The sequence below is a fragment of the Rana temporaria genome, chromosome 4, assembly GCF_905171775.1.
Source record: "Rana temporaria chromosome 4, aRanTem1.1, whole genome shotgun sequence".
Classification (NCBI taxonomy): Eukaryota; Metazoa; Chordata; class Amphibia; order Anura; family Ranidae; genus Rana; species Rana temporaria.
The window spans coordinates 318,558,887-318,584,365 of NC_053492.1; the positions used below are offsets into that span (position 1 = coordinate 318,558,887).

At 42.2% G+C, this 25,479-nt stretch overlaps 1 protein-coding gene across 20 annotated transcripts in view; it reads left to right on the forward strand.

Annotated features, from left to right (window-relative positions):
* The window catches only part of AFDN (afadin, adherens junction formation factor), a 284,571-nt gene that overhangs the window by 69,843 nt on the left and 189,249 nt on the right, over positions 1-25,479 (forward strand). For 12 of the 20 annotated variants that reach the window (XM_040350667.1, XM_040350660.1, XM_040350651.1 and 9 more), the window contains exons 2-4: positions 14,470-14,665; positions 15,634-15,749; positions 21,429-21,592. In XM_040350667.1, the coding sequence (XP_040206601.1) occupies positions 14,470-14,665; positions 15,634-15,749; positions 21,429-21,592 (476 nt within the window). The remainder of the gene's footprint in view (positions 1-14,469; positions 14,666-15,633; positions 15,750-21,428; positions 21,593-25,479) is intronic. The other 8 variants (XM_040350652.1, XM_040350664.1, XM_040350668.1 and 5 more) reach the window with 1 other exon arrangement.

Consider the following 25,479-nt stretch of genomic DNA (forward strand, 5'->3'; position numbering starts at 1 on the left):
TACAACATCATCTAGACTCCCATAAATTACTCGATCCGTTTCAATCAGGTTTCCATCCGGGTCACGGAACAGAAACGGCACTGCTCAAAATATGGGATGACGCTCTAGAGGCCGCAGACAAAGTAGAATCTTGTCTCCTGATACTGTTGGACCTAAGTGCGGCTTTTGACACTATAGACCATGGACTACTACTGACTCGGCTAGTTGAAGTAGCCAGAGTCGCGGAATGTGATTTACCCTGGTTCTCCTCCTTCTTGGAAAACCGATCACAAACAGTGAAACTGGGGTCTTTCACTTCTGAAAAACGCACAGTGTCATGCGGAGTCCCTCAGGGATCCCCTTTGTCGCCTGTTCTGTTCAATATCTATCTCCGCCCTCTTTTTGAAATCATCAGCAACCAGAAGCTACTTTACCACTCTTATGCTGATGACACGCAATTGTATTTTCGCATATGCAACAAAAAGGATCATTCTCTTAGACTAGAGAAATGCCTTATTTTGATAGAAAACTGGATGACAAAGAGTTATCTTAAACTCAACGGTTCGAAAACAGAACTTCTCCTGTTTCACGCCAACCAAAAAAATCATCCTGCGACAACATGGACACCCCCGCCCATTCTGGGTAAAACTATCACCCCTAGCACCAAAGTCAAAAGTCTCAGTCATTTTCGACACCAACATGACAATGGATGCACAAATAGGGTCAGTAGTCAGCGGATCGCATCATCTGCTGCGCCTACTAAGCAGACTCACCCCATTTATCCCGAAAGAGAACATTGCAGTTGTGGTGGGAACAATCATCAATTCCAGACTTGACTATGCAAATGCCCTCTATCTCGGACTCCCCAAATACCAAATCACTCGTCTGCAAGTCGTTCAAAATACGACCGCTCGACTTGTGACCGGCAAAAAAACATGGGAATCGTTCTCACCTTCACTGAGAGCCCTTCATTGGTTGCCAGTAAAAGACAGAATCACTTTCAAGGCACTCTGCCTAATGCATAAGTGTATTCAAGGTAACGCCCCCCAATATCTATGCAAAAAGAGAAAAGCCCACAACCCCAATCGCACTCGGCGATTCTCCAATCAAAACCTACTCCAGATACCCAAAGCCAGATACAAGTCCAAAGGAGATCGAAGATTTGCAGTCCAGGGACCTCGACTGTGGAACGCTCAACCAACCAGCATCCGATTGGAGTTGGACCACTTGGCCTTCAGGAGAAGGATTAAAACCCATCTCTTCTGAGGTCAAAGCGTCTTTACCCATGAAATGGATACAGCGCCCAGAGGCGATTCGGTTCGCATGTGTTGCGCTATATACATTTTTCACTCACTCACAACCTGCAAGACAAAGGCATAATGAGCTCTTATGCATAGCATACTAGCTCATTATGAATTACTTGAGATCGAAGCCCCCGCAGCGCCCCTTGTTTCCTCCTTCGATGCCGCCATGATACCCAGAGTGACTTCCGGGTATCGCTACTCCGGCACTGTGACTGGCCGGAGCAGCGATGACGTCGCGCATGCTCGAGGGAGCCACCACTATTGGCATAATGCCACTAGTAGCGGCACGCTCAGTGCGCCTAATGTCTATGGCGCAGGCGCTGTAGACATCGGTGCCGATCTTTTTTGCAAATATATCCTAAACTTTTTAGGTTTGGGAGATATTTCTTGCACCTACAGGTAAGCCGTAATCTAGGCTTACCTGTAGGGTAAAGTGGCTGTAAAGGGTTTATAACCACTTTAATACTGTACTATATAATTTCCTAATGCTTGGCATATCTTCTCAGAATATCGTACGAAAAAATACTGCTTTTGGAGGAATCATATGATAATCTGATAGTTGGTACACAGCTTTCGAGGGCAGATGTGAAATTATCCAATGAACTGAAGGGGCAAACGCAAATATTTTTTCTCTTATGCCGCGTACACACGGAAAAGTTTGATGTGATCTTTTGGTCGGAAATTCCGTGTGTGCCTCATCAGACTTTCTGTCAGAATTTCCGACAGCAAAAATTTGAGAGCTGGTTCTCAAATTTTCCGATGGGAAAAGTTCTTGTTGGAAATTCCGATAGTCTGTAGGCATTTCCTGACTCGCAAAAAAACATGCATGCCCAGAATCAATTGGACGCATGGTCGGATTCATTGAACTTAAATTTTCTCTGCTCATTGTAATGTTGTACGTCGCCACGTTCTTGAGGGTCGGAATTTTGTGTAACCGTGTGTATGCAAAACAAGTTTGAGACAAAATTCCGTCGGGGGGGGGGGGGAAAAAATCCTTGTCGGAATTTATGATCGTGTGTGTGTACGGCATTACGATACCAGAATCTATGATTTTCGTTTGAATCCGTACAATTTGTGTCCGAGGGGGTAAAAAAAAAAACAGAAGACCAAGACCACGCATGTTCAGAAATGACAAAATACACTTTATATCACTTCAGTCTTATTGTGTCTGCATTAATTTAGTAACCACTTAATTTTTATATGACTATAACTTTATCATTTTGTCCAATATTCTCGCACACTATAAGCTTAAGTGTGCTTCCATGCTGCTGCATTTTCTATGTATGTATGTATGTATAGTGGTTGTTGCAATATTTTATGTTGCACTGTATTTGAGCAGGGGTCTTTCAAATGCAATTTTTTTAAAACAAAAATTACTTTTTAATGAATAAATATAACCAGTAAAGTGGGCCCAATTTTTATTTATTTTTTTTGTACAATTTGAAAGATTTTACGCTGCGAGAATCGCAATCTTTATTCCAAACAAAAAAATCGTGATTCTCAATTTGGCCAGAATCGTACAGCTCTAGTGTTTTTTAGTAAATCGGCCCCACTGTATCATTTTGGTTCTTTTAGATCAAAGGGATGAACTTCGGTCTGTAAATGAGGTCAGTTTAACCACTTAAAGACTAAACCTTTTTCTGACATTTGTTGCTCACAAGTTAAAATCTGTATTTTTGCTATAAAGGTACTTAAAACCCCCAAATCTATTAATATATATTTTTAGCAAAGACCCTAAAGAATAAAATGGCAATGTTTTTATGTCTCGCTGTATTTGCGCAGTGGTCTTTCAAAAGCATTTTTTTCGGGGAAAAAATACACTTCAATTAATTAAATCAGGCATGTCCAAAGTCCGGCCCGCGGGCCAAATGCGGCCCCCCTGTTGATTTAATATGGCCCCCCTGGGGATCTGGATATCTATATTGTTTGTGGCCCCCAGGGCCCTTATATTTATCGGCGCTGCCTTGGAGGGTACAGGGAGGGGGCAGGACGAGCGCCGTCAGATTACATCAAGAGAATCTCCTGTTTACTCAGCAGCGTCTGTATTGGAAGTCCTGTCTCCTGGGATGCCATTGGACAACTGTTCTGTTTATCATAGGAGGTGGGACTTTGTATTAAAGAGGCCACAGAGTAAACAAGAGATTCTCCTGTTTGTAATCTGTTGGCACTTGTCCCGCCCCCTCCCTCTGCCCTCTGAGGCTGCAGATGGGCATCGATCAGGCTGCACTGATGGCAATGGTAAGGCTGCATTTATGGCACATGCGAGGCTGCATTGGTGGCAATGTTATGGCTGCATTCATGGCAATTGTACGGCTGCATTCATGGCAATGGTACGGCTGCATTCATGGCAATGGTACGGCTGCATTCATGGCAATGGTATGGCTGCATTCAGTGCAATGGTATGGCTGCACTCAGGACAATGGTGAGACTGCACTCAGGGCATTGGTGAGGCTGCACTCAGGGCATTGGTGAGGCTGCACTCAGGGCAATGGTGAGGCTGCATTCAGGGCAATGGTGAGGCTGCATTCAGGGCAATGGTGAGGCTGCATTCATGGCAATGCTAAGCCTGTGCGTGTTATACGCCGATAAATACGGTATATCCAAATAACACGCCCAAGCTCATCCTTAGTCCTGAGCAGCGCTCTGGGATTCGTTGGGGCCACAAAAGAAATATATACAGTTTATCCGAATAACACACCCAAGCTCATCTCTTCACCACACACAGCCACAAAGGCAAGAGAATTCTTGTTGGGCAGTGTATTATTGCTCAGACGAACACACCTAGACCGAATTTTAATGGTTCAAAGAATGTCAGGCAAAATAGTCGGCCCTCACGCATGTTCACTTCATCAAATCTGGCCCTCTTTGAAAAAAGTTTGGACACCCCTGAATTAAATGTACAACATGAACGATTTTACGCTGAGTATCGTGATAGAATCGTGATCTCTATTCAAAGCAAAAAAATGTGATTCTCATTTTACCCAGAATTGTGCAGCTCTACTGAAAAGTGAGGCGTGCATTTTGTATTTTAGCCCCCTTTACTCTGATACCCCTGGAACCAATTTGCCTTCAGAAGTCGCCTAATGAGTAAGTAGAGTCCACCTGTGCGTAATTTTAATCTTCGTATAAATACAGCTGTCTGTAAAGCCCTCAGAGGTTTTTTAGAGAACCTTCATGAACAAACGGCATCATGAAGACCAAGGGAACACACCAGACAGGTCAGGGATAAAGTTGTGGAGAAATTTTAAAGCCAGGGTTAGGCTATTTAAAAAAAATATATGATGAGATCAAAATTCAACTTTTTTTTGTCCCAAAATAAAACCAACACTGCACATCACCCTGAACACACCTTCCCCACTGTAAAGCACAGTGGTGGCAGCATTGTGTTGTGGGGATGCTTTTCTTCAGCAGGGATGGGAAGCTGGTCAGATTTGATGGGGAAAATGCATGAAGCCAAATACAGGGCAATCTTAGAAGAAAACTTAGATTCTGCAAAAGACTTAAGACTGGGGCGGAGGTTAACATTCCAGCAGGACATTGACCCTAAACATACAGCCAGAACTACAATGGAATGGTTTAGATCAGGGGTCGACAATATCCGGGCGCCAGGTCGCAATTGCAACAAGAAATTGTGACCTGGCGCCAGCCGTTAATTGAGGCCGCGGCTTTGCGGCCTATAAGGCCGCGAAGCCGCGGCCTCAATTACCGCCCGCTGCGATCGCACGGAGGCACAGGATCCTGTGTCTCCGTGCGCCCCCACCTCCCCGCCGCGTAATTGAGGCCGCAGCCTTGTGAAGTCCCACCTCTTCCTTCTGTGAGCTGGTGTCATCTGGTGGTGGCCGTTGGCATTACAAGTTAAACAGCCATTCAAATTTTTCACTATTTTCACTGCCATCATCCTTCCCTCTAATTAGAACCCCCAAGCATTATATATATTTTTTATTCTAACACCCTAGAGAATAAAATGGCGATCGTTGCAATACTCTCTGTCACGCTGTATTTGCGCAGCGGTCTTGCAAGAGCACTTTTTTGGGAAAAAATTACACTTTTTATAAAAAAAATAAGATAACAGTAAAGTTATCCCAATTTTTTTTTTATATTGTGAAAGATAATGTTACGACGAGTAAATTGATACCCAACATGTCACACTTCAAAATTTCGTCCGTTTGTGGAATGCCGACAAACTTTTACCCTTTTAAAATCTCCATAGGCGACTTTTAAAAAAATCTACAGGTTGCACGTTTCGAGTTACAGAGGAGGTCTAGGGCTAGAATTATTGCTCTCGCTCAAACGATCGCGGCGATACCTCACATGTGTGGTTTGAATACCATTTACATATGAGGGCGCTACTCACGTATGCGTTCGCTTTTGCGCGCAAGCTCGTCGGGACGGGGCGTGTTTTCTGGCTCCTAACTTTTTTAGCTGGCTTCTAGATTCCAAACAAATTTGTCAAACCCTGGTTTAGATCAAAGCATATTCATGTATTAGAATGGCCCAGTGAAAGTCCAGACCTAAATTCAATTTAAAATCTGTGGCAAGACTTAAATTGCTGTGCACGGATGCTTTTCCTTCATTTTTTTTTTTTTTTTTCATATTCTTTATTTGTATATAAAGGATACATCTGCCAATACATTGTACACCTTCCATTGTATTTCTATACATGGTACATTTCTCATCCCATTTCTTTATTTAGTCCTATTTTTAAACATATCTCACATCAACTCTTCATTGTCATTACTTTGCCATCCATCTATTCCTATATGTGTACTTCCATAGACAGCGTATGGTGCCCCTCGTTCTCTTAAGTATCCTTATCTTTTATCTCGCAGCCTTTCTCATCTTTCCCTTTTGATCTTTATATTCCCCCAGCTACTCCCCTCCCAAAACAACCCCACAAAAAAAAAGGAACATTTCCCTTTCTCTATTCCCTTTTTTTCCCCTCCCGTCTCTTGGGGAAGGAAAGGACCAACTACCCCTCTCTTCTCCCACCTCCTCCCTCCGATCCCCTCTCCCGGTGGAGGTTTAGGAATGTTGACCTCTCAATTGTTTCTCGTACCTCGAGCGGACTTACTCCCCTACTGTGTTTCCCATTAGCCTCATCCCTTCTTCTGACTGGACAAATATATTCCATGTTGACCAAACTTTGGTATATTGCTTGTTTCTGTCTTGGGCCGAAAATTCCAAATCCTCTTAGGCCCCCACATTTCTGACCCTGTTAAGCCATTCAGCAATTGTTGGAGGCCTGGAGCTTTTCCCATTTTTTGCTATGCACGATTTAGCCTCATTGACCAGGTGGCATAACACCAAATTTTTGTATGTCTGTGTTGGTACTTGCGAGAGATGCAACAGGAAAAACCCCCGGTTCATCCGGCACTGGATATGTCACCCATTTTTTGGGTTACCCAACCCCCCCCCCCCCCTGTTGAAGTCTCCGAAAGGCCCCTACTTCCATCCCCAGTCCAAAACTTGGATTACCCAATACAGAGTATAATGGAGAGTACCTTGACAAATATTTAGGATTCTGGCAGATTTTAGCGCTCATAGGCAATGTTGATTCTATAAGGGGATGTCTTTTAAGGGAGTCCGGTAACTTTACGTAGCACCAAGGTGCCCTACCCAATGGTACCTGACTGATCTCTTACTCCAATTCTATCCATAATTTGAATTCCTTATTTCTACACCAATCTATGACTTTTCTCAGATGGACTGCTTGATGGTATTTGGACACATCTGGGACTGCTAAGCCCCCATAGCATTTGGGAAGGGTCATTTGGTTTCTGTTTATCCTTGGTCATCTGTTGGCCCATATGAATTTGGTAAATAGCGTGTTTACTTGCCTGAAGTAGGCCCCTGAAATTCCTATTTGTATGGCTTGAAATAAATACAAACATTTTGGCAAGATGTTCATTTTGATGGTATCACAACGGCCAAACCATGAATGAAATCCATGTTGCCATTTGTCCAGTAGGGAGCTGACTACTTTATATAACTGGGTAAAATTTACAGAAAAGACCTTCTCTAATCTTGATGGTATGTTTATCCCTAAATATTTTAATGCCGTCCTTACCCATTTAAAATTAAAGTTTGGTTGTATGTTTTGCTGCGCTACTGACGAAAGGGCCACCTCTTCTGATTTTGCATAATTAATTTTTAGGTTTGCTAATGTCCCATATCCTATCTCCATCATCAGGTTTGGCAGTGACACACGAGGGCAAGATAAAGAGAACAGATCATCTGCATAAGCAGAGATTTTATAATTCCGGTCCCCCATTTGAAGTCCCTGGATAGCTGGGTTTTGCCGTTTCCTATTTAATAGGGGTTCTAGAGAGAGGGCAAACGACTTTGGGGAGAGTGGGCATCCCCGGCGTGCTTCATTTGAAATTTTAAACGTTTCCGAGTAAATACCGGTTACTTTTACTGCCGCCTGGGGTGATGCATAAACCCCCGCTATCCAACTCTGCATATGTTTTCCCATTTGCCTCAATACTTGGAACATAAAGCACCAACTAACCCTGTCAAACGATTTTTCCGCGTCGGTGGTCAGAAAAATACAAGGCATTTTTGTTGTGTTGGCATAATGTACCAGGTTGAGGACCTTTACGGTATTATCCCTAGCCTCTTGGGTAGGGATTAATCCAACCTGGTCTCGCTGTACCATTTTGATTTAGCAGAGGCGGGGGGGCAAGCAATTTAGTAAAACGTTTTTTAGATCTCCGCTGGGTCTTTCCCTTCTTTGGAATGACTGAAATGTGTGCCATAAGTGCATCCGGCGGCAGTGCGGGAGCCCGGCCAATATCATTTAAGGCCTTTGTCATATATACCCCTAACATTGGGAAGAAATTTTTGTAGCATTGGATAGTGAATCCATCCGGTCCCGGTGCCTTCCCTTGTTTAACTGTCTTCATCACTGTCTCTAGTTCCTCCACTGTTTTAGGTATTTCTAGTTTTGTTGCGATCTGGCGAGGACAACCTAGGCAGGTGGGCTGAAAGGAAATATTCTTCCATGGTAACCTGAGGCACCTGAGTTGGGGTTAGATTATAAAGGGAAGAGTAATAATCTCAATCTCTGAGCTATATCTTTAGAGTGAAATTAAATTTCCGTTTTCCCACTTTATATGGGGGGATATATACTGTCTTCCCTTTCTTTCTAAGTTTCCCTGCCAGAATTTTACTACACTTTTCCCCTAATTCATAGGTTACGGATGCTTTCCATTCAATCTGACAGAGCATGAGCTAATTTGCAAAGAATGGCCAAAAATGTCACTCTAGATGTGCAAAGCTGGTAGAGACATCCCCAAAAAACTTGCAGCTGTAATTGCAGCGAAAGGTAGTTCTACAAAGTATTGACTCAGGGGGGCTGAATGCAAATGCACCACACTTTTCAGATATTTGTAACAAAAAAATTGAAAACCATTTATCATTTTCCTACCACCTCACAAATATGTGTCACTTTTTGTGTTGGTCTATCACATAAAATCCCAATTAAATTAATGTTTTTAGTTGTAACATGGAAAATTTTCCAGGGGTATGAATACTTTTTCTTAGCACTGTAGAACACGTTCTTCTAAAGAGATGCAGCTTTCCTCTATAGAACACAAGGTGCATCAGCTGATTAATAATGAACCAGACTACAGCAAAAGTAGGAATGTGCTACAAAGATTAGAATCCCTGCAATCTACATGTATGCACACACTAAAAAAACTGGCATTTCATTTTCGGATTGCTGCCTGAAAGTCTAGTTGCGTTTCAGTGAGCAGGCACTGGTTTTTCCAAATAGCTGCTGAACAGAACAACACACTGATATGTGCGGCTGTCCATGCTGTTGGCATTGACTCGATATTTCAGCATTCATGATCACATACCATGGCAGAAAATTTTGCGTGTTACTATTAAAATGAACAATGTTCTGTTAAATATAGTACAATGATTTCTTTGTATTGAGATGGAAAGAAGTCACCTGGAAACTAGCTAGAATTGCCTTTAGATATTTCTCTATGTAAAGAGAAATGGGGTGGGATTCCCTACATAGTCATTGAAAAATCAGCCTGGACGTTATCGGCTCTTTAGAATTCAAATACAGGTGCGTTTTTTTTTATTTTTATAAACTTTATATCTATATTGCATTAAAAATATCTTGTTTCTTTTAACTAGCTCATTTTAATGTCTGCTTTGTAGTAGAGTGACCTAATAAATGACTGTCATGGCATGCTACACTACACATCGCCATAAATGTCATGTCGGACACAGTCATCTTTTATTTTGTGTGGAGAGTTCACAGGTTGCATTACCTTGCTGGTTAGGATGTTTATTTAAAGTAGATAGTGTTTAGTGCCGTCTCATGATATCTGAAAAGTACCCTGTTCATGTTTCAAAGCATTCTTGTGTCCAAGTACATGACTAGTAGGCTATAAAAGATGATCTCACTACTTAATTGTGAAACTTATAATTATTAAAGCATTCCCTCATCACCTTTCTGTATTTTCATCCTGTTTTTTTAATGCACTGGTGGTAGTTTTTTTTTTTTTGTGTGTGAATTCATTCTCCTTCCCTATATGATTCTGCAAATTTCGGACGTTTTAGTTACAGTTCTGTGACATACTGCAGCAAATTGCTGGAGCAAATCTGTGTTCGGTATCTATTTACTTGGCACAATACCATTCAATTATTTATTTGTCCCTGAAGCTGTGTTTGATGAATAGTTGCACACATATCGCAGCTGTCACCATTTTCTACTCCTGGGTCTCTGCCTTCAGAAAATAGAATTCTAGGGGGGGGGGGGGGGGGGGGGGGCATTTAAAGTCATTTTCTAGAAAAAAAAAGAAAAATGCAGATTCTAATATGTACAAAATAAAAAAATAATACAATTTCCCTGTTGGGATAGGCACTATGATTTCCCCTTTCTTTGCATCATATGTTCTGAGTTTTTTGTGTGTAAAGCTTTTAAGTGTGAGGAACATTGGACTGGCTTAAAGCAGTAGTAAACCCCCTGCAGGGATCTGTCACAATGTGCTAGTATGCACTGTGGTTTACTACTGCTTTTATGTCAGACTTGCCTTAAAACTGATTCCTCCCGCAACGACCTGGCACTGCTGACAGGGAATCCATCTTCAGTTGGCCGCCTTTTGTGGGTTCACTGGCTCCAGCCATTTGAATGGCCAATAAATGGGCTTTATTGTAAGCTTACCTGTAAATGCAAAACAAGAAAGGGAGTTAACTACCGCTTTAAAGAGGAAGTAAAATCTTTACTGCCTTTTAACCTACAGGTAAGCCTATGATATGGCTTACCTATAGGTAGTGTAAAAGATATTTACATTACTGGCGCATGCGCTCTGAAGCATTGGCCACCCATGCTGTTTCTTCCGAACCCTGTGCTGTGAACAGCGGGAGTGACGTCGTCATGGCTCTGGCCAGTCAGAGCCGGAAGCAAGATAAGTGAAGATGGAAGCTGCTGTTGCGCTGACATTGCGGTGCTGAAATGGTCTTGTTTTAAGGCAAGTTTCACATAATGTGCTAGTATGCACGCATACTAGCACATTATGACTTTACCTACTTTAACTGCTTTAAAAAGCACAAGGCGCTGCAGCTATCAAACACCAGCCAATGGCTGGGCTGCTTAAGAACGGGGGCAGGGCCAAATAGCCGTAGCGCCCGCCCAGATCCCATCCCATTGGCTGGTGTTTGCCGCCCACCCCTGACATCACCCCTGAATTCTTATCTCGCTCTCTCGCTCCCAGTGGAGTGTGGGGAAGGGAGGAGTGCAGTCAGTAAAAGGCCAAATATCAGTCGACCTCTACTAAAGCTCCTTTTTAATGACGTAGATATAAATACTTTGCACATGACCAGATCACAGGTAAACTTTAGAAAACTGTATACAGTGCAAACAACCCATTTGACACGTCTTGGAATGTACTTTACATTGTACATAGTCAGTAATAGAGGTGGATAAACGTGTATTGATACATGGTATTGCATGCATTGACACATGTTTTCATTTATTTGAATTAAATTGGAAATTGCATCTGGCAGAAAAATACTAATGTGGTTAAGACTTTTTACACATTTTTGTAGTTAATCCAATACGTCTATTATACAGTACAAACAAATGGCCACTGCCCCACCTATAACTGGCCTTTGCAGCAAGGAGCACATGGAAGGGTGAGGCATGTAAAAAAAAAACAAAGAAAATTCCCAGCTCAACTTACCAACCAGCCTGCAACCAACCAAATTATCCTAACAATATGCGTTGAAAACAGGGGTTTAGTTTGTACTCATTTTTAAATGCCTGCATAAGCTGCAGAGTCACTTGACTGCACCCCATTGTTTGCAGTCCTAACTCAAAATCTTGAGAGCCTCCATAGTCAAAGCTTTAAAAATGGATAAGTAGAGTGAGTGTTTGCCTAGATGGACCCCTCCCCTCCTTAAAGGCACAGGGGTGCGCTTGCCATCCAGTATATAGCACCATATCAGCAAAAGTGTCCAGTGCATCTCCTCACTAATTTTACATCTATTTATCGATAAGAACTGTTTTTTGCTTGAAAAATCCCTATGATTGCAGGGTATAGCAAAGAGCCTGAATATAGCCTTCTGTTACATGTGATTATTTTTTTTAATGTGTGCATATTATATAAAATGTGACTTAATAGTTGAATTTATATGGCTCCTCCATGATTTTTTTTTTTTTTTTTTTTAGATTTTCACTTTTAGAATGAGACAGTCCCAGTAAACAGTGGAAATGCCATGGATCTATATTGCACCAATCCATTGCAAGTTTAGCTTAATTATAAGATGTGTTTAACCAGTTAAGGACTGCCGCATGACTAAATACGTCGGCAGAATGGCACGGCTGGGCATTTGGACGTACAGGTACGTCCCCTTTAAGAAGCCCAGTCGTGGGTCGTGAGCGTGCTCGCGACCCGGTCCTGTGCTCCGTAACCGCGGGACCCGATCGCTGCCGGTGTCCCCCGATCGGATCCCAGAGCTGAACGGGGAGAGGTAAGTGTAAACAAACCTCTCCCCGTGCTTCCTAGTGAGCCTGTCACTGATCGTCTGTTCCCTCCTCATAGGGAACGACTGTCGGTGACGTTACAAGCCCAGCCACGCCCCCTACAGTAAGAAACGCACATTAGGGAACACTTAACCCCTTCACTGCCAGTGTCATTTTCACAGTAATCGGTGCATTTTTATAGCTCTGTTTGACACTATTTTGAGACCATTGTCATTTTTACAGCAAACGTGTCCAATGTGTCTGCCACAAAGTCGCAGTCACGATAAAAATTGCCGATCGCCGCCATTACTAGTAAAAAAATTAATTACTAATAAAAATGCCATAAAACTATCCCCTATTTTGTAGACGCTATAACTTTTGCACAAACCAATCAATAAACGCTTATTACGATTTTTTTTTCAAAAATATGTAGAATACGTATTGGCCTAAACTGAGGAAATGTTTTTTTTTTAATATATATTTTTGGGGGATATTTTTATTAGCAAAAAGTAAAACATTTTTTTTTCAAAATTATCGCTCTATTTTTGTTTATAGCGCACAAAATAAAAACCGCATAGGTGATCAAATACCACCAAAAGAAAGCTCCATTTGTGGGGAAAAATACGTCGATTTTGTTTGGGAGCCACATCGCACGACCGCGCAATTGTCAGTTAAAGCGACGCAGTGCCGAATCGTAAAAAGGGGCCTGGTCCTTTTTTTAGCTGCATAATGGTCCGGGTCTTAAGTGGTTAAAGAGAGGGTGGAAGAGCTTGCCTCAAGATCACAGTATGAGACAGCAGAGTAAAGAGTGTGATTTGCTAGAGTAGAAATCTTTTTCTAGAATTTGGCGCTGCATTCGCAATACACACATTCCCTCAATGTTGGCTTTCTTCAGTCCGGAATGGTAGAAAACCTTTATACATAAGCAGCAACGTTTAATTGAGTTTTTAAAGTTTCTACAGTGTTTGAAAAACATTCTTCTAATTTCTGTAACCAATTGGGCTGTGTGGCATTCTTTTCTTCCATAGATCATTTTAGGGATGCTGTGTGGTTCAGTGCTTTTACAGACCCCTTTAGGAATGTGTCACTGTGGAACCTGTGTGCTTTGAAACTTTGCACTTTGTGGAATTTTAATTTAAAATTTTGATGCCCCAATTGGGAAATGACTTAACGTGGATGTAAACCTTCAGATATACCCAGTGAAGTGAACAGCCTCAGATAAAACCGAGATTAAACAAATCCTCCTACATAAGTTTTACATGTATATCTGCTGTCTTCAGCTTTGTATATTGTTTAGAAAGTGCATGTGCTGTTAGAATTTTCTCTCCCTGTTCCAGCAGGTGGACGGGAGTCTTGCCATACACTCTGAGACAGCTGATTGGAGGGAAGGCACCACCTCCCTCCACATAGGCAGAGCTGTGAATTGATCAGATGCCTGCTATCTATTTATAGCACCCAGCCTGACACAAATTTCAAGTGTCAGAACTTGTCTGGAGTCATACTGATAATAGAAGAACAGCACAGGAGACTTTTCCTGAGATTGGGATTTGCCTTTTATTTAATGCCAATGTCTCCTATGGTATGTAGGTAGGATAAACTACAATGGCTATTTGAGCTGGCATTGTGAAACGCAGATCAGTTTTTAAGACCATAGAGATTTGTTAGTCGGTGGCAGACATGATTATGACAAGCCTGTACTTCAATAAAACCACCTATCACAATTATCACTGGCGATATTATTTATTTTTTTCTATAAAAAAAAAAAAAAAAAATTTAGCAAGCAATATTTTTGGTAGCACCAGTGAAACTAAACAAAGATTGGTTTATAATATTTGGGCAGTTGGCTCCCTAGTGCAATGCCCCTGCTTATATTTTATTTGCTTGTGAAAAATGAGTTGGTGTGCAGGTCCAAGTGTTTTTTGGAAAATATTTGCTTATCTGCTTGTTAGAAATATTTTCCTTTTCCACTTTGATAGAGACAACCTTTTTTTTATGTTTTTTAATTTTTTTTTTTTTTTTTTTTAGACCAATTCTTGTTTCACTATAGTAATGTTTTTGCTTATTGATTTTCAGAAACTATTAAGCGTTATTGTATGTGTCCTTCCTTTTTGGAAGATTAAAAAGCAGTTTAGTTAATATTCAATAAACAAAATTTAACAAGAAAAAGCAGTTTACTTATTCTTTTTTTTATGTGTTTTTAAGGATTTGGAATTTCATGGAGTTATGAGATTTTACTTTCAAGACAAAGCTGCAGGAAATTTTGCAACAAAATGCATCAGAGTCTCAAGTACAGCCACAACACAGGATGTCATAGAAACTCTGGCTGAAAAGTTCCGTCCAGATATGAGGATGTTGTCGTCTCCTCGATATTCTTTATATGAGGTTCATGTGAGCGGAGGTCAGTTTATTACAGAATTCTTTTTTCTTCTTGATGGTTTTTATATCTTTGCATAAAATATCACATTTTGGTCACAACTTCAAGTATGGGTGGAAAAAACGGATCACACTTTGTTGTGTGTTTGTTTTTTTTTTTTGTTTTTTTTTAATATAAGAGACAACTTCATAGTATCTACAAAAGTGTTTTCCAGTCGGACCATACATTCAGCATATACATTACACTGTTCATCTTTTATTTATAGAATGGTCAAAGACAGGAAATTCCCTGTTGCACACATTACATCCTGTCCCTGGTTTGGGAACGTAGGAGGAGATTTTGGCTTCACAGGGATATCCTGAATTGGGATTCCCTAATAACCTGCCACTATAAGCCATGTATCCTCTAAGATTCAGTTTATTGCTGATATATAGTTGATTTTGCAGGCTGTGATAATTTAAAGCATTTGTAAGCAAAGTTAAAAAAAAATTCTAAATGACCCATGCCATTCCAGCTCAATAGTACCTGTGCACAAAAGCTGTTTGATTTTTTTTTTTTTTTTTTTTTTTTTATATATTGCTTTAAGTCACGGCTCTCTAGAAATCCCAAGACAGCAGTTGTGAAAAGTCTGTATACTAGTCAACTTTACATTCATGAGACTGATCTGCAGAGCCTGGGTACCGAAGCCATACCTAGATACAACATCATCCCTTTTTTCCTGATTGGCTAGAAATATTTCTGTTGAAGAAAAAAAACAAATCCCCCCCCTGATTGTATCTACATGTTGCACTGCCCAAAATTAATTCACTCTGATTAGGAATCGAGTTCTACCTTGAATACAGGAGTGCTAGCTAAATCATATTAAAGTAAAAGCAGTGGGCTTTCCGAGATTGGTGTCTGCTGTAGAGCATTAGCAGTTTGCCTATTGATTTAATGTGTTCTCTAATTTTCCCCCTTTTTATTTTTTTAACTTGTATTCTAATATTTTGAAGAAGAAAGAAGACTTGATGTTGATGAAAAGCCTCTAGTGGTTCAGCTCAACTGGAACAAAGATGACCGGGAAGGACGGTTTGTGCTCAAGAATGAAAATGACATTCAGCCACCGAAGGTACGAATCTTTAATGGAACTTTTTTGATTGCTAGACATTTTAAATATCCTACTATTCTATAGATGTGGATTTCAGGCAGCATTACTTGTGCTGGTTTCTTTTTCCAGTGCACTTCATGCAATCATGCTGAGTGTGGAAAAAATATTCAAATGTTAGATAACTAATTTGCACAACTACCTCGTCTGAAAAGCATGGACTGTTTGTTATGAAGAAAACACTGATGTCACAGAGCTGGTCAGGGAGCCCGACTTTAATGTCGGCTTTAACCCAATTGCTTGACGAGCAGCTGGCTTAGCCTCTCGGCTCACCGCTGAGAGCCTGAGTTAGACAACTTCCGATCCGACTTTGCCCTACGACTTCATGTCAGACTTCCATGCGATTTCAATGAACGGGATCTGACTTTGATTCAACCATACCAGGCCCTTTGAGTTTGATATGAATCCTGAGGGGGTCCCCCCCCCAAAATCCATACCAGACCCTTATCCGAGTACGCAGGTCAGGAAAGGGGGGGGGGCTAGTGAGCACCTCCTGGACAATACCAGACCACATGCCCTCAACATGGTGGGGGGGCTCTGCCAAAATCTTGACGACTTTGGGCAGTGGTTGTGGGGTCTGCGGGGAAGGGGCTTATCAGAAACTTGAAGCCCCCTTTTAATAAGCGGGGCACCTGCCCCCCTATATAAAAAGGTGAAATGTACCCCATACTCATTCACTCAATCACCAAAAAAAGTGTCAAAAATAAATAAATGTACACCGGTTTTTGACCAAGCCATTTATTAAAACTGAAGAATGTCCCCCGTTATAGCTCCAACATGTCTTTTTACTCTGCTTCTTCTCCCTTCGGTGATGCCTTCTTCCTCTGGTGATGTCATCCGGAGACCCCACCCCTTGTGATGTCACTGCCCAGGACATGAGATGAGGGGGGAAGACCTCAGCGGAGGGAGAAGACCTCACCAAAGAAAGAAGACACATTAGAGAAGGGATATGCAATTAGCGGACCTCCAGCTGTTGCAGAACTACAACCCCCATGAGGCATAGCAAGACTGACAGCCACAAGCATGACATCCAGATGCAGAGGCATGTAGTTTCGCCACAGCTGAAGGTCCGCTAATTGCATATCTCTGCATTAGAACTATGATGGTGGACATTCTTTATTTTTGGCACTTTGTGTGACTGAGTCAGGGTACAATGTACCCATACTCCTTCACATAGAGGAGGGGGTGGGATCTAGGGGCTCCCTTGTTAAAGGGGGGCTTCCAGATTCCGATAAGCCCCCTGCCCTGACTCCCTCAACCACCGCCTCTGTGGTGGGGGGCACAGACTGAAGGGTCTAGTATGGGTGGACCCCATTTTTTTTTATTTTGGCGTGGCTTTCACCCTCAAGATGCATACCAGACTGAAAGGACCTGGTATGGAAATGGGTGGGGAACCCCACACAATTTATTTTTGTTTTTAAATTTTGATGTGGGGTTGCTCCTCAGAGCATAAGTCACATGTCAGAGAGAACCATTGATTTAGACAAACTAGTTTCTCTCCATGACCTCTTTATTGCTAACTCATTTAATCTACTCACCATTACCGAAACCTGGCTTCATGAATCCGACACTGCATCTTCTGCTGCCATATCCCACGGTGGTCTTCTTTGGACTCGCTCCCTGTGACCCAGTGGATGCAAAGGAGGAGGTGTTGTGATCCTTTTAGCCCCACATAGCACCTTCCAGCCCCACATAGCACCTTCCAGGTACTTCACCCACCTCCCTCTCTGTCCTCATTTGCGGTGCGATTCGTCTCTTCTTCCCAGTTTCTCTAAGGATAGCTGTGATCTACCGGGCCAGTATCAACCTTTCTTGATGACTTCTCTGCCTTGCTATCCTACTTTCTCTCTTCTGAAACTCCCCCACTATCATTCTCGAGGACTTCAGCATCCCTACTAATACTAACACTCCTGCCACTCCTCTACACTCTCTAACTTACACTTTCAATCTCTTCCTCTCTTCTGGCATCTTCCCCCAACTCTCTAAAACATGCACTTGTTAGCCCTATACTTAAAAAGCCCTCGCTGGACCCATTAAATCTTAACACTTTTTTATCCTTGGCTTCATGCTCATTTTGTCTCATTTTGTCTAGGGGAATCGGCTAGTTGTTTTAAAATATGAGCTGTACTTACCGTTTACGAGGTGCATCTTCTCCGCCGCTTCCGGGTATGGGACTGGGCGTTCCTATTTTGATTGACAGTCTTCCGAGAGGCTTCAGACGGTCGCATCCATCGCGTCACTAGTAGCCGAAAGAAGCCGAACGTCGGTGCGCAGGCGCAGTATAGAGCCGCACCGACGTTCGGCTTCTTTCGGCTACTAGTGACGCGATGGATGCGACCGTCGGAAGCCTCTCAGAAGACTGTCAATCAAGAAGGAACGCCCGCTCCCGAAGACCCATACCCGGAAGCGACGGAGAAGATGCATCTCGAAAACGGTACAGCTCATATTTTAAAACCACTAGCCGATTCCCCTAGACAAAATGAGCATCCATCTTAGGGGATTGTTTGAAAAAATTGTTTTATGGGTGAACTCCCACTTTAACCACTTCCATACACCTTCCTGCCCAGACCAATTTTCAGCTTTCAGCGCTGTTGTACTTTGAATGAAAATTACGCGGTCATGCTACACTGTACCCAAACTAAATTTGTATCATTTTGTTCCCACAAATAGAGCTTTCTTTTGGTGGTATTTGATCACCTCTGGGTTTTTAATTTTCTGCTAATTTTTTTTTTTTAAAAAGACTGAAAATTTTGAAAAACAAATGCTTTTTTTTTTGTTTCCATTACAAAACGTTGTAAAAAAAGTACGTTTTCTCTTTCACTGATGGGCACTGATGGGGCTGCACTGACTAGCACTGATAAGGCGGCACTGATGGGTGGCACGGATGGGAACTGATGGGTGGCACGGATGTACTTTATTATATTGTACTTATGGATGACAATCCGTGCCAAAAAATGACTGGCATCCCTGGTAGTCTAGGGTGGCTACCCTGGTGGTCTAGGGTGGCATCCCTGTTGGTCTAGTGTGGGCATCCTCGGGGGGGGGGGCTGTGCTGATAATCGATCAGTTTAAACCCCCCCTGTCAGAGGAGCAGCCGACACCCTGCAAAAAGGGGGGCGCGCAGTGGCTCAATATCCTGAGGACGCCATATGACGTCCAGTCAGGATATTGAAACCACTTTGCCGACGTCTTTTTGCAATAGGGCGGACGGCAAGTGGTTAATAACCTACGCCTCATCTTCTTTCTCCCCTTTTTTTTTTTTTTATCCAAACTCCTTGAATGTCTGGTCTAAAACTGAGCGACCACTTTGCTGATAATGGCCTTCTTGATCCCCTTTAGTCTGGATTTTGTCCTTGACACTCCACATAAACTGCTCTCCTAAAACTAACAAACAATCTACTAACGGTCCAAACCAATGGACACTAGTCTGTACTCCTACTCCTGGACCTCCTTGCTGCCTTTTATACATTTTTATATGCTTTTATACAACCAAAAATCCCCCCCCCCCCACTCCTGCTCAAAAAAACTCCACGCCTGTACTCTTCGTTGGTTCTCTTCCTACTTATCCAACAGCACCTTTTAGCGTTGCTTACAATTCTACTTCCTCCTCTCCTCTTCCTTTCTCTGTTGGGGTCCCTCAAGGTTATGTTCTTGGACCTCTCCAATCTTCAATCCACACCACCTCCCTGGGTCAGCTGATGCCTCCCATGGCTTCAAATACCACCTCTACGCTGAGGACACCGAAATCCTATTTCTCTACCCCTCAGCTCACTCCTTCAGGCTCCTCACGTATCACTAATTTACTATCAGATATATCAGTCTGGATTCCACACCACTTCCTTAAACTTGGATCTATCCAAAACCAAACTTATAATTTTCCTCTCCCACGTGCCTCTTCCCCTGATCTCTCTGTCAAAATCGATGGCACAACCATAAGCCCACCCCCAAATGCCAAGGTCCTAGGTGTAGTTCTGAACTCTCCTTTTAGCCCTATGTCCAATCACTGTCCAAATCCCGCCGCCGCCTCAACCTTCACAACATCTCCAAAGTATGCCCCTTTCTAACTGACACAACAGTGCTCCTAATTCGCTCCCTGGTCATCTCTCTACTTGACCACTGCAATTCCCTTCTCATTGGTTTACCTCTACATAGTCTATCACCTCTTCAATCCATCATGAATGCTGCCAACAGACTCCTCTACCTTACCATCCGCTTTTAGACAATCCCTGAAAACTCTCCTCTTCAAAGAAGTCTATCCTACCCACATCTAACGACCTGTTTTTTTTATTTTCTCCATTTGATCATCCCCACAGCTATTGCCTTTTGTTCCACTTGATCCTCCCTTCTAGATTGTAACTAGATTGTAGACTGCGCAAACAGTTGGCGCTATATGAATCCTGTATATTAATAATACACGTCATGTGACCTGTGCTCCCAAAGTCGAAGCGTATGTCGCATCAGTGTGGACCGGGCCTTATTGATGTTCCTGTATTACATTTCTCTAATAAAGGCAATGAGCTTCTGATCTCTGCACGTAATTATGTTAATAAATAAATTAGGGCTGTGCGTTAAATGCGATATTAACGGCGTTAACGCAAACCCATGTTAACGCCGTCAATATTTTTGTCGCGCGATTAACGTGGGAGCGCTCGGGGTGGACGTGCAGAGTGTGCAGCGGCGCGGCTTACCTTCTCGCTGGATTCACAGGCAAGTTACTCACCTTGTCCCTGGATCCAGCGATGCCACCCCGCTGTGTGATCGGCGATGCCACCCCGCTGTGTGATCGAGCGGGTCCTCCTTGCTTGGCGGGTCCTCCTTGCTTGGCGGGTCCTCCTTGCTTGGCGGGTCCTCCTTGCTTGGCGGGTCCTCCTTGCTTGGCGGGTCCTCCTTGCTTGGCGGGTCCTCCTTGCTTGGCGGGTCCTCCTTGCTTGGCGGGTCCTCCTTGCTTGGCGGGTCCTCCTTGCTTGGCGGGTCCTCCTTGCTTGGCGGGTCCTCCTTGCTTGGCGGGTCCTCCTTGCTTGGCGGGTCCTCCTCGCTTGGCGGGTCCTCCTCGCTCGGCGGGTCCTCCTCGCTCGATTCACAGTGTCTGTGTGCCGCCGATTTCCGTTCCCTGCGACGTTACGACGCACGGGAGCGGAGAACGGCGCCAAATTCAAAAAAGTAAACAAACACAATACACACAGTATACTGTAATCTTATAGATTACAGTACTGTATGTAAAAAATACACACCCCCCTTGTCCCTAGTGGTCTGCCCAGTGTCCTACATGTACTTTTATAAAATAAAAACTAGTCTTTCTGCCTGAAAACTGTAGATTGTCCAAAAGTGTCCCTTTATGTCAAAAATGGTTTTAGATCAGCTAGAAAACAGCGATCATAAATTATAATCACTTGCAGAATTGTGCGATATTTGTGGGGAAATTCGTCATAAATTAGATAGATTAATCGTGAGTTAACTATGACATTAATGCGATTAATCGCGATTAAAAATTTTAATCGTTTGACAGCACTAAAATAAATATATAATATTAATGTTCGATTTGGTTATTTAATTTTGATTATTTCATAGGGTGATGCTTGCTTAGATTACTTATTTGCAAACCTTCGCTTAGATTGTATTGTTTGTCTTATTTCTTGGTACCAGAAAGCTCAGACCAATGGACCTGAGAAACAAGAAAAGGAAGGAGTAATACAGAATTTCAAGAGGACACTTTCTAAAAAAGAAAAGAAGGAGAAGAAAAGACGTGAAAAAGAGGCAATAAAGATGGCAACAGATCGAGAAGACGGACCTCAACTGCATGAAGACACGTATGTGTTAATTCATCTCTTGTATTATAATTTCAAAAATAATTCAACTGCTGCCTCCTGTCAGCTTCTAAGTGACTATTGGTCAGTGTTGCCCCCTGCTACAGTTATTGGACAATAGCAAGGCCTTGCCACAGATTGGTTCAGGTTCTTGACTAAGGAAGGCGAGTTGATAAATGAATAACCCAAGGATTTGGGACATCTAGGGTGCTGAATAGGACAAATGACATGTCTTAAACTTTGCTCGTTGCAATAATCCACAACATCTTTAAATTATGAGAGAGAGGCTTTTAATACACTTTTTTTTTTTTTGAGTCTTTTGTGATGTAACCATTTTATACTGACTTTGTCGTTGAACAAATATAGGCAGAAGTCAAAACATAATGTGAAAAATGTCCAATTTGCACTTTTACGTTTTTATTTGAACAGTGATGTGCAAACTCCACAAGTAAATTTCAACGTCACAACGTGCTTGATGTGATTATAGCCAGAGTAGTGCACTTGAGAAAAAAAAACAGTACTTTTTTTGCATTGCCATTTACATTTTCAGGACAAGCTTTTAGGGTGTTCCATTTTCTCAGTCCAAGCAGTACTTCTAAGACTGAGAAGAAGAGAGCACCTTAAAAGCTTGTCCTGAAAATTTAATTGATGGCATAAAGTTTCACAGACAGTACTCCTCCCCCCCCCCCCCCCCAACTACATGAAGTGGAATAGAGATAAACTCTGCCTGCTGGTGGGAAGATGCTAAACAGAAACTACCAGCTGACAGGTCAGACAGAATCCATACAAATACCATCCTTTGACCCTTGTCATCACTGTTATTCTTTGGCCAGTGTCATGAAGTTTCTCAAGTGATGGCATTTGTAGTGTTTTCCAAACATTCATTTGTCCGGAATGCAGTTGGATGGATTTAGCATAAAGCCTGCGTTGTTTGTTTATCCTTAATTGTTTCTTGACATGCATTGATTATAGGAGTAAGCTTCACTGAGCAAGGATATTAATTATAGGTCTGTCACATATTCTATACTCTAGCTAAAGAGAACATTTCCTTTTTGGGGTGGGGATGAGGGAGGACTATTTAACAAAATGTCCAGTGTATTTTACTGAATAGTTCTTGTATTCTTTCATTGCATCTTGCATCAAAAAAGGTCTGTGTGCAATCGTTGAACATAAATACTAGGGAAAAGCAGCATTGTTTAAATCTCACTCTATTGAATAAATACTAAAGTGCAAACCCTACCATCGCTATCTCAACCATATGTATCAAATCAACTCAATAATTAAAGGGGTTGTAAAGGTAAAACAATTGTTTCCCTAAATAGCTTCCTTTACCTTAGTGCCGTCCTCCTTCACTTGCCTCCTTCAATTTTTGCTTTTAAATGTCCTTATTTCTTCTGAGAAATCCTCACTTTCTGTTCTTCGGTCTGTAACTCCACACTGTAATGCAAGGCTTTCTCCCTGGTGTGGAGAAAGCCTCTTGAGGGGGGAGGGACGAGCAGGAGTGTCAGAATGCCCACTAACACACAGCTCCTTTCTCTATCTGCAAAGTAGAGAGTGTCCTGACTTGCCTGCTCGCCCCTCCCCCTCAAGAGGCTTTCTCCGCACCAGGGAGAAAGCCTTGCATTACTGTGTGGAGTTACAGACAGAAGAACAGGAAGTGATGATTTCTCAGAAGAAATAAGGACATTTAAAAGCAAAATCGGAGGGTGAGGTAAGTGAAGGAGGGCTGTACTAAGGTAAAGGAAGCTATTTAGGGTATTATTTTGTTACCTTTACAACCCCTTTAAAGTGTAATGTGCAAAGTATAATTATCTCTGTGTGATCAATAAAAATACATTTAAAGCAAATCATTACAAATGACTGCGGGACGATAAGGCTTTCGTTCTGGGAAGACGTCATATGACATCTTCTCCTTCTCAGGCCACTAGGGGGCATGCCTGCTGCATCACTGGGGACCCGATGCCCGCCACGTTACTGGGGACACGATGCACATGCCGCCGGCCACCTGCGGTTGCCCAGTAACTGAGCAGGACCGTGTATCTGTGTAAACACACAGATCCACGTCCTGTCAGGGAGAGGAGACCGATAGTGTGTCCCTTGTACATAGGGACACCGATCGGTCACCTCCCCCAGTAAGTCCCCTCCCCCACAGTAAGAATTACTCCCTAGGGGACACATTAACCCCTTGATCGCCCCCTAGTGTTAACCCGTTCCCTGTCAGTCACATTTACACAGTAATCAATGCATTTTTATAGCACTAATCGCTGTATGAATGTGGTCCCAAAAATGTGTCCAGTGTCTGATGTAATATCGCAGTCGCGATAAAAATTGCAGATCGCCGCCATTGCTAGTAAAAAATAAATAATAATAATAAAAAAGCTATAAATCTATCTCCTATTTTGTAGACGCTATAGCTTTTGCACAAACCAATCAATTTACGCTTTGTTGTTTTTTTTTTTTTTTTTTTACTGGTTACACAGAGGTGGAAAGTACACTGTTTTTATTCTGTAAAGTTGCACATTCATGTGTATTTATTACATGTGTCATTATTTTATTTATTACATTTTTATGGTTGAACTAGATTGACTAGTTTTTTTTCCAACCTGACTATGTAATGGGGCTTGGGGGGAAAAAAACGGTTTGAATCGAGTTGCGAGGACAAATCGATTCAGATTTTGGGCAAATCTTTTTTTTTTTTTCATAGGCCGGCCTTTTACCCGGATCGCGGCAAGGATTTTTTAGGCGAGGTGGCGGCTTCGGCCTAGTCCTGTGGCCTTTTCCCAGGATCGCGGCGGACTAGGCCGAAGCCGCGGCCTCGCCTAAAAACTTAGGACCGGCGCGGTGTCCATGAGGAAAAAATAACTTGATTTGAATCGTGAATCAAGTTTTTTTTTTTTTTTTTTTTTTTTTTTTTTTGGGGCCAAAATCGCCCAGCTCTACTATGTAACTATGAATGCTTCTAAAATAGAAGATGCTGGTTGGCATTTGTCAAGTTTTGAAGGCTGGATTTGGTTCAGATTACTTTATGAACTCTCTTAATATAATATTTGTTCTATTCATTGGATTTTGATATGAAATTGCCATAATTTTAGACTACTGTTATTGCTTTATCTAGGTATAACCGCATCTAACTGTTTGATTATATTATTGTGAGACTGCACAACCCCACATTACACTTTTATTACTGCCATTGTGGGGACACAACAGGGGCTGCAGCACCCGATGCACAGATAGATGCATGATTTTACATTTATCTACATTAAACCCTATTTGCCATATAGTTGCCCACCACATTAATTTGTTCAGATCTTCTTGCAAGGTTCACTGATGTCTGCACTAAGATGCACGTCGGATTGGTGAGCTGCTTCCAAAGGAAAATCACATCTAAAGGGACCCAGACCCTGTCCCTTTCCTCATGCAGAAGCTGATTTGATAGTCAGAATATCTCTCCCATTAGATCACTGAGCACAGACACACACAGCTATTTCTTTAGTATAACAAAAGGTAGGATTTTTTTTCATTAGCGTATATGTTGGTGATGGTTAACTTTGACAATATAGAGAGCATTTAAGTGTGGTTCTTGACAAAATACCACACAGTGGCATCTGTTCTAATTGATAGCACCTCGGTGCACTAAAAAAATGGAGCTGCACAATTTTTTCAAAGCAGCACACAACACCTGGTTCATATGTGTGCACTGTGGTGCACCAAAATTCACAGGTGTGTAAGGCCAGCTTTACAAATATGCATTGCAGTGCTCAGTAATGGAGAATTGGATATGTGGTGCATTTTGTTGCCATTTTGCAATTACCGGAGGGAACAAAAGGTTGGGGCTCATTTTGACTTGTGCATTTACCGTACCTTAAGGTAACTCATGTTTTGTGGTGCGT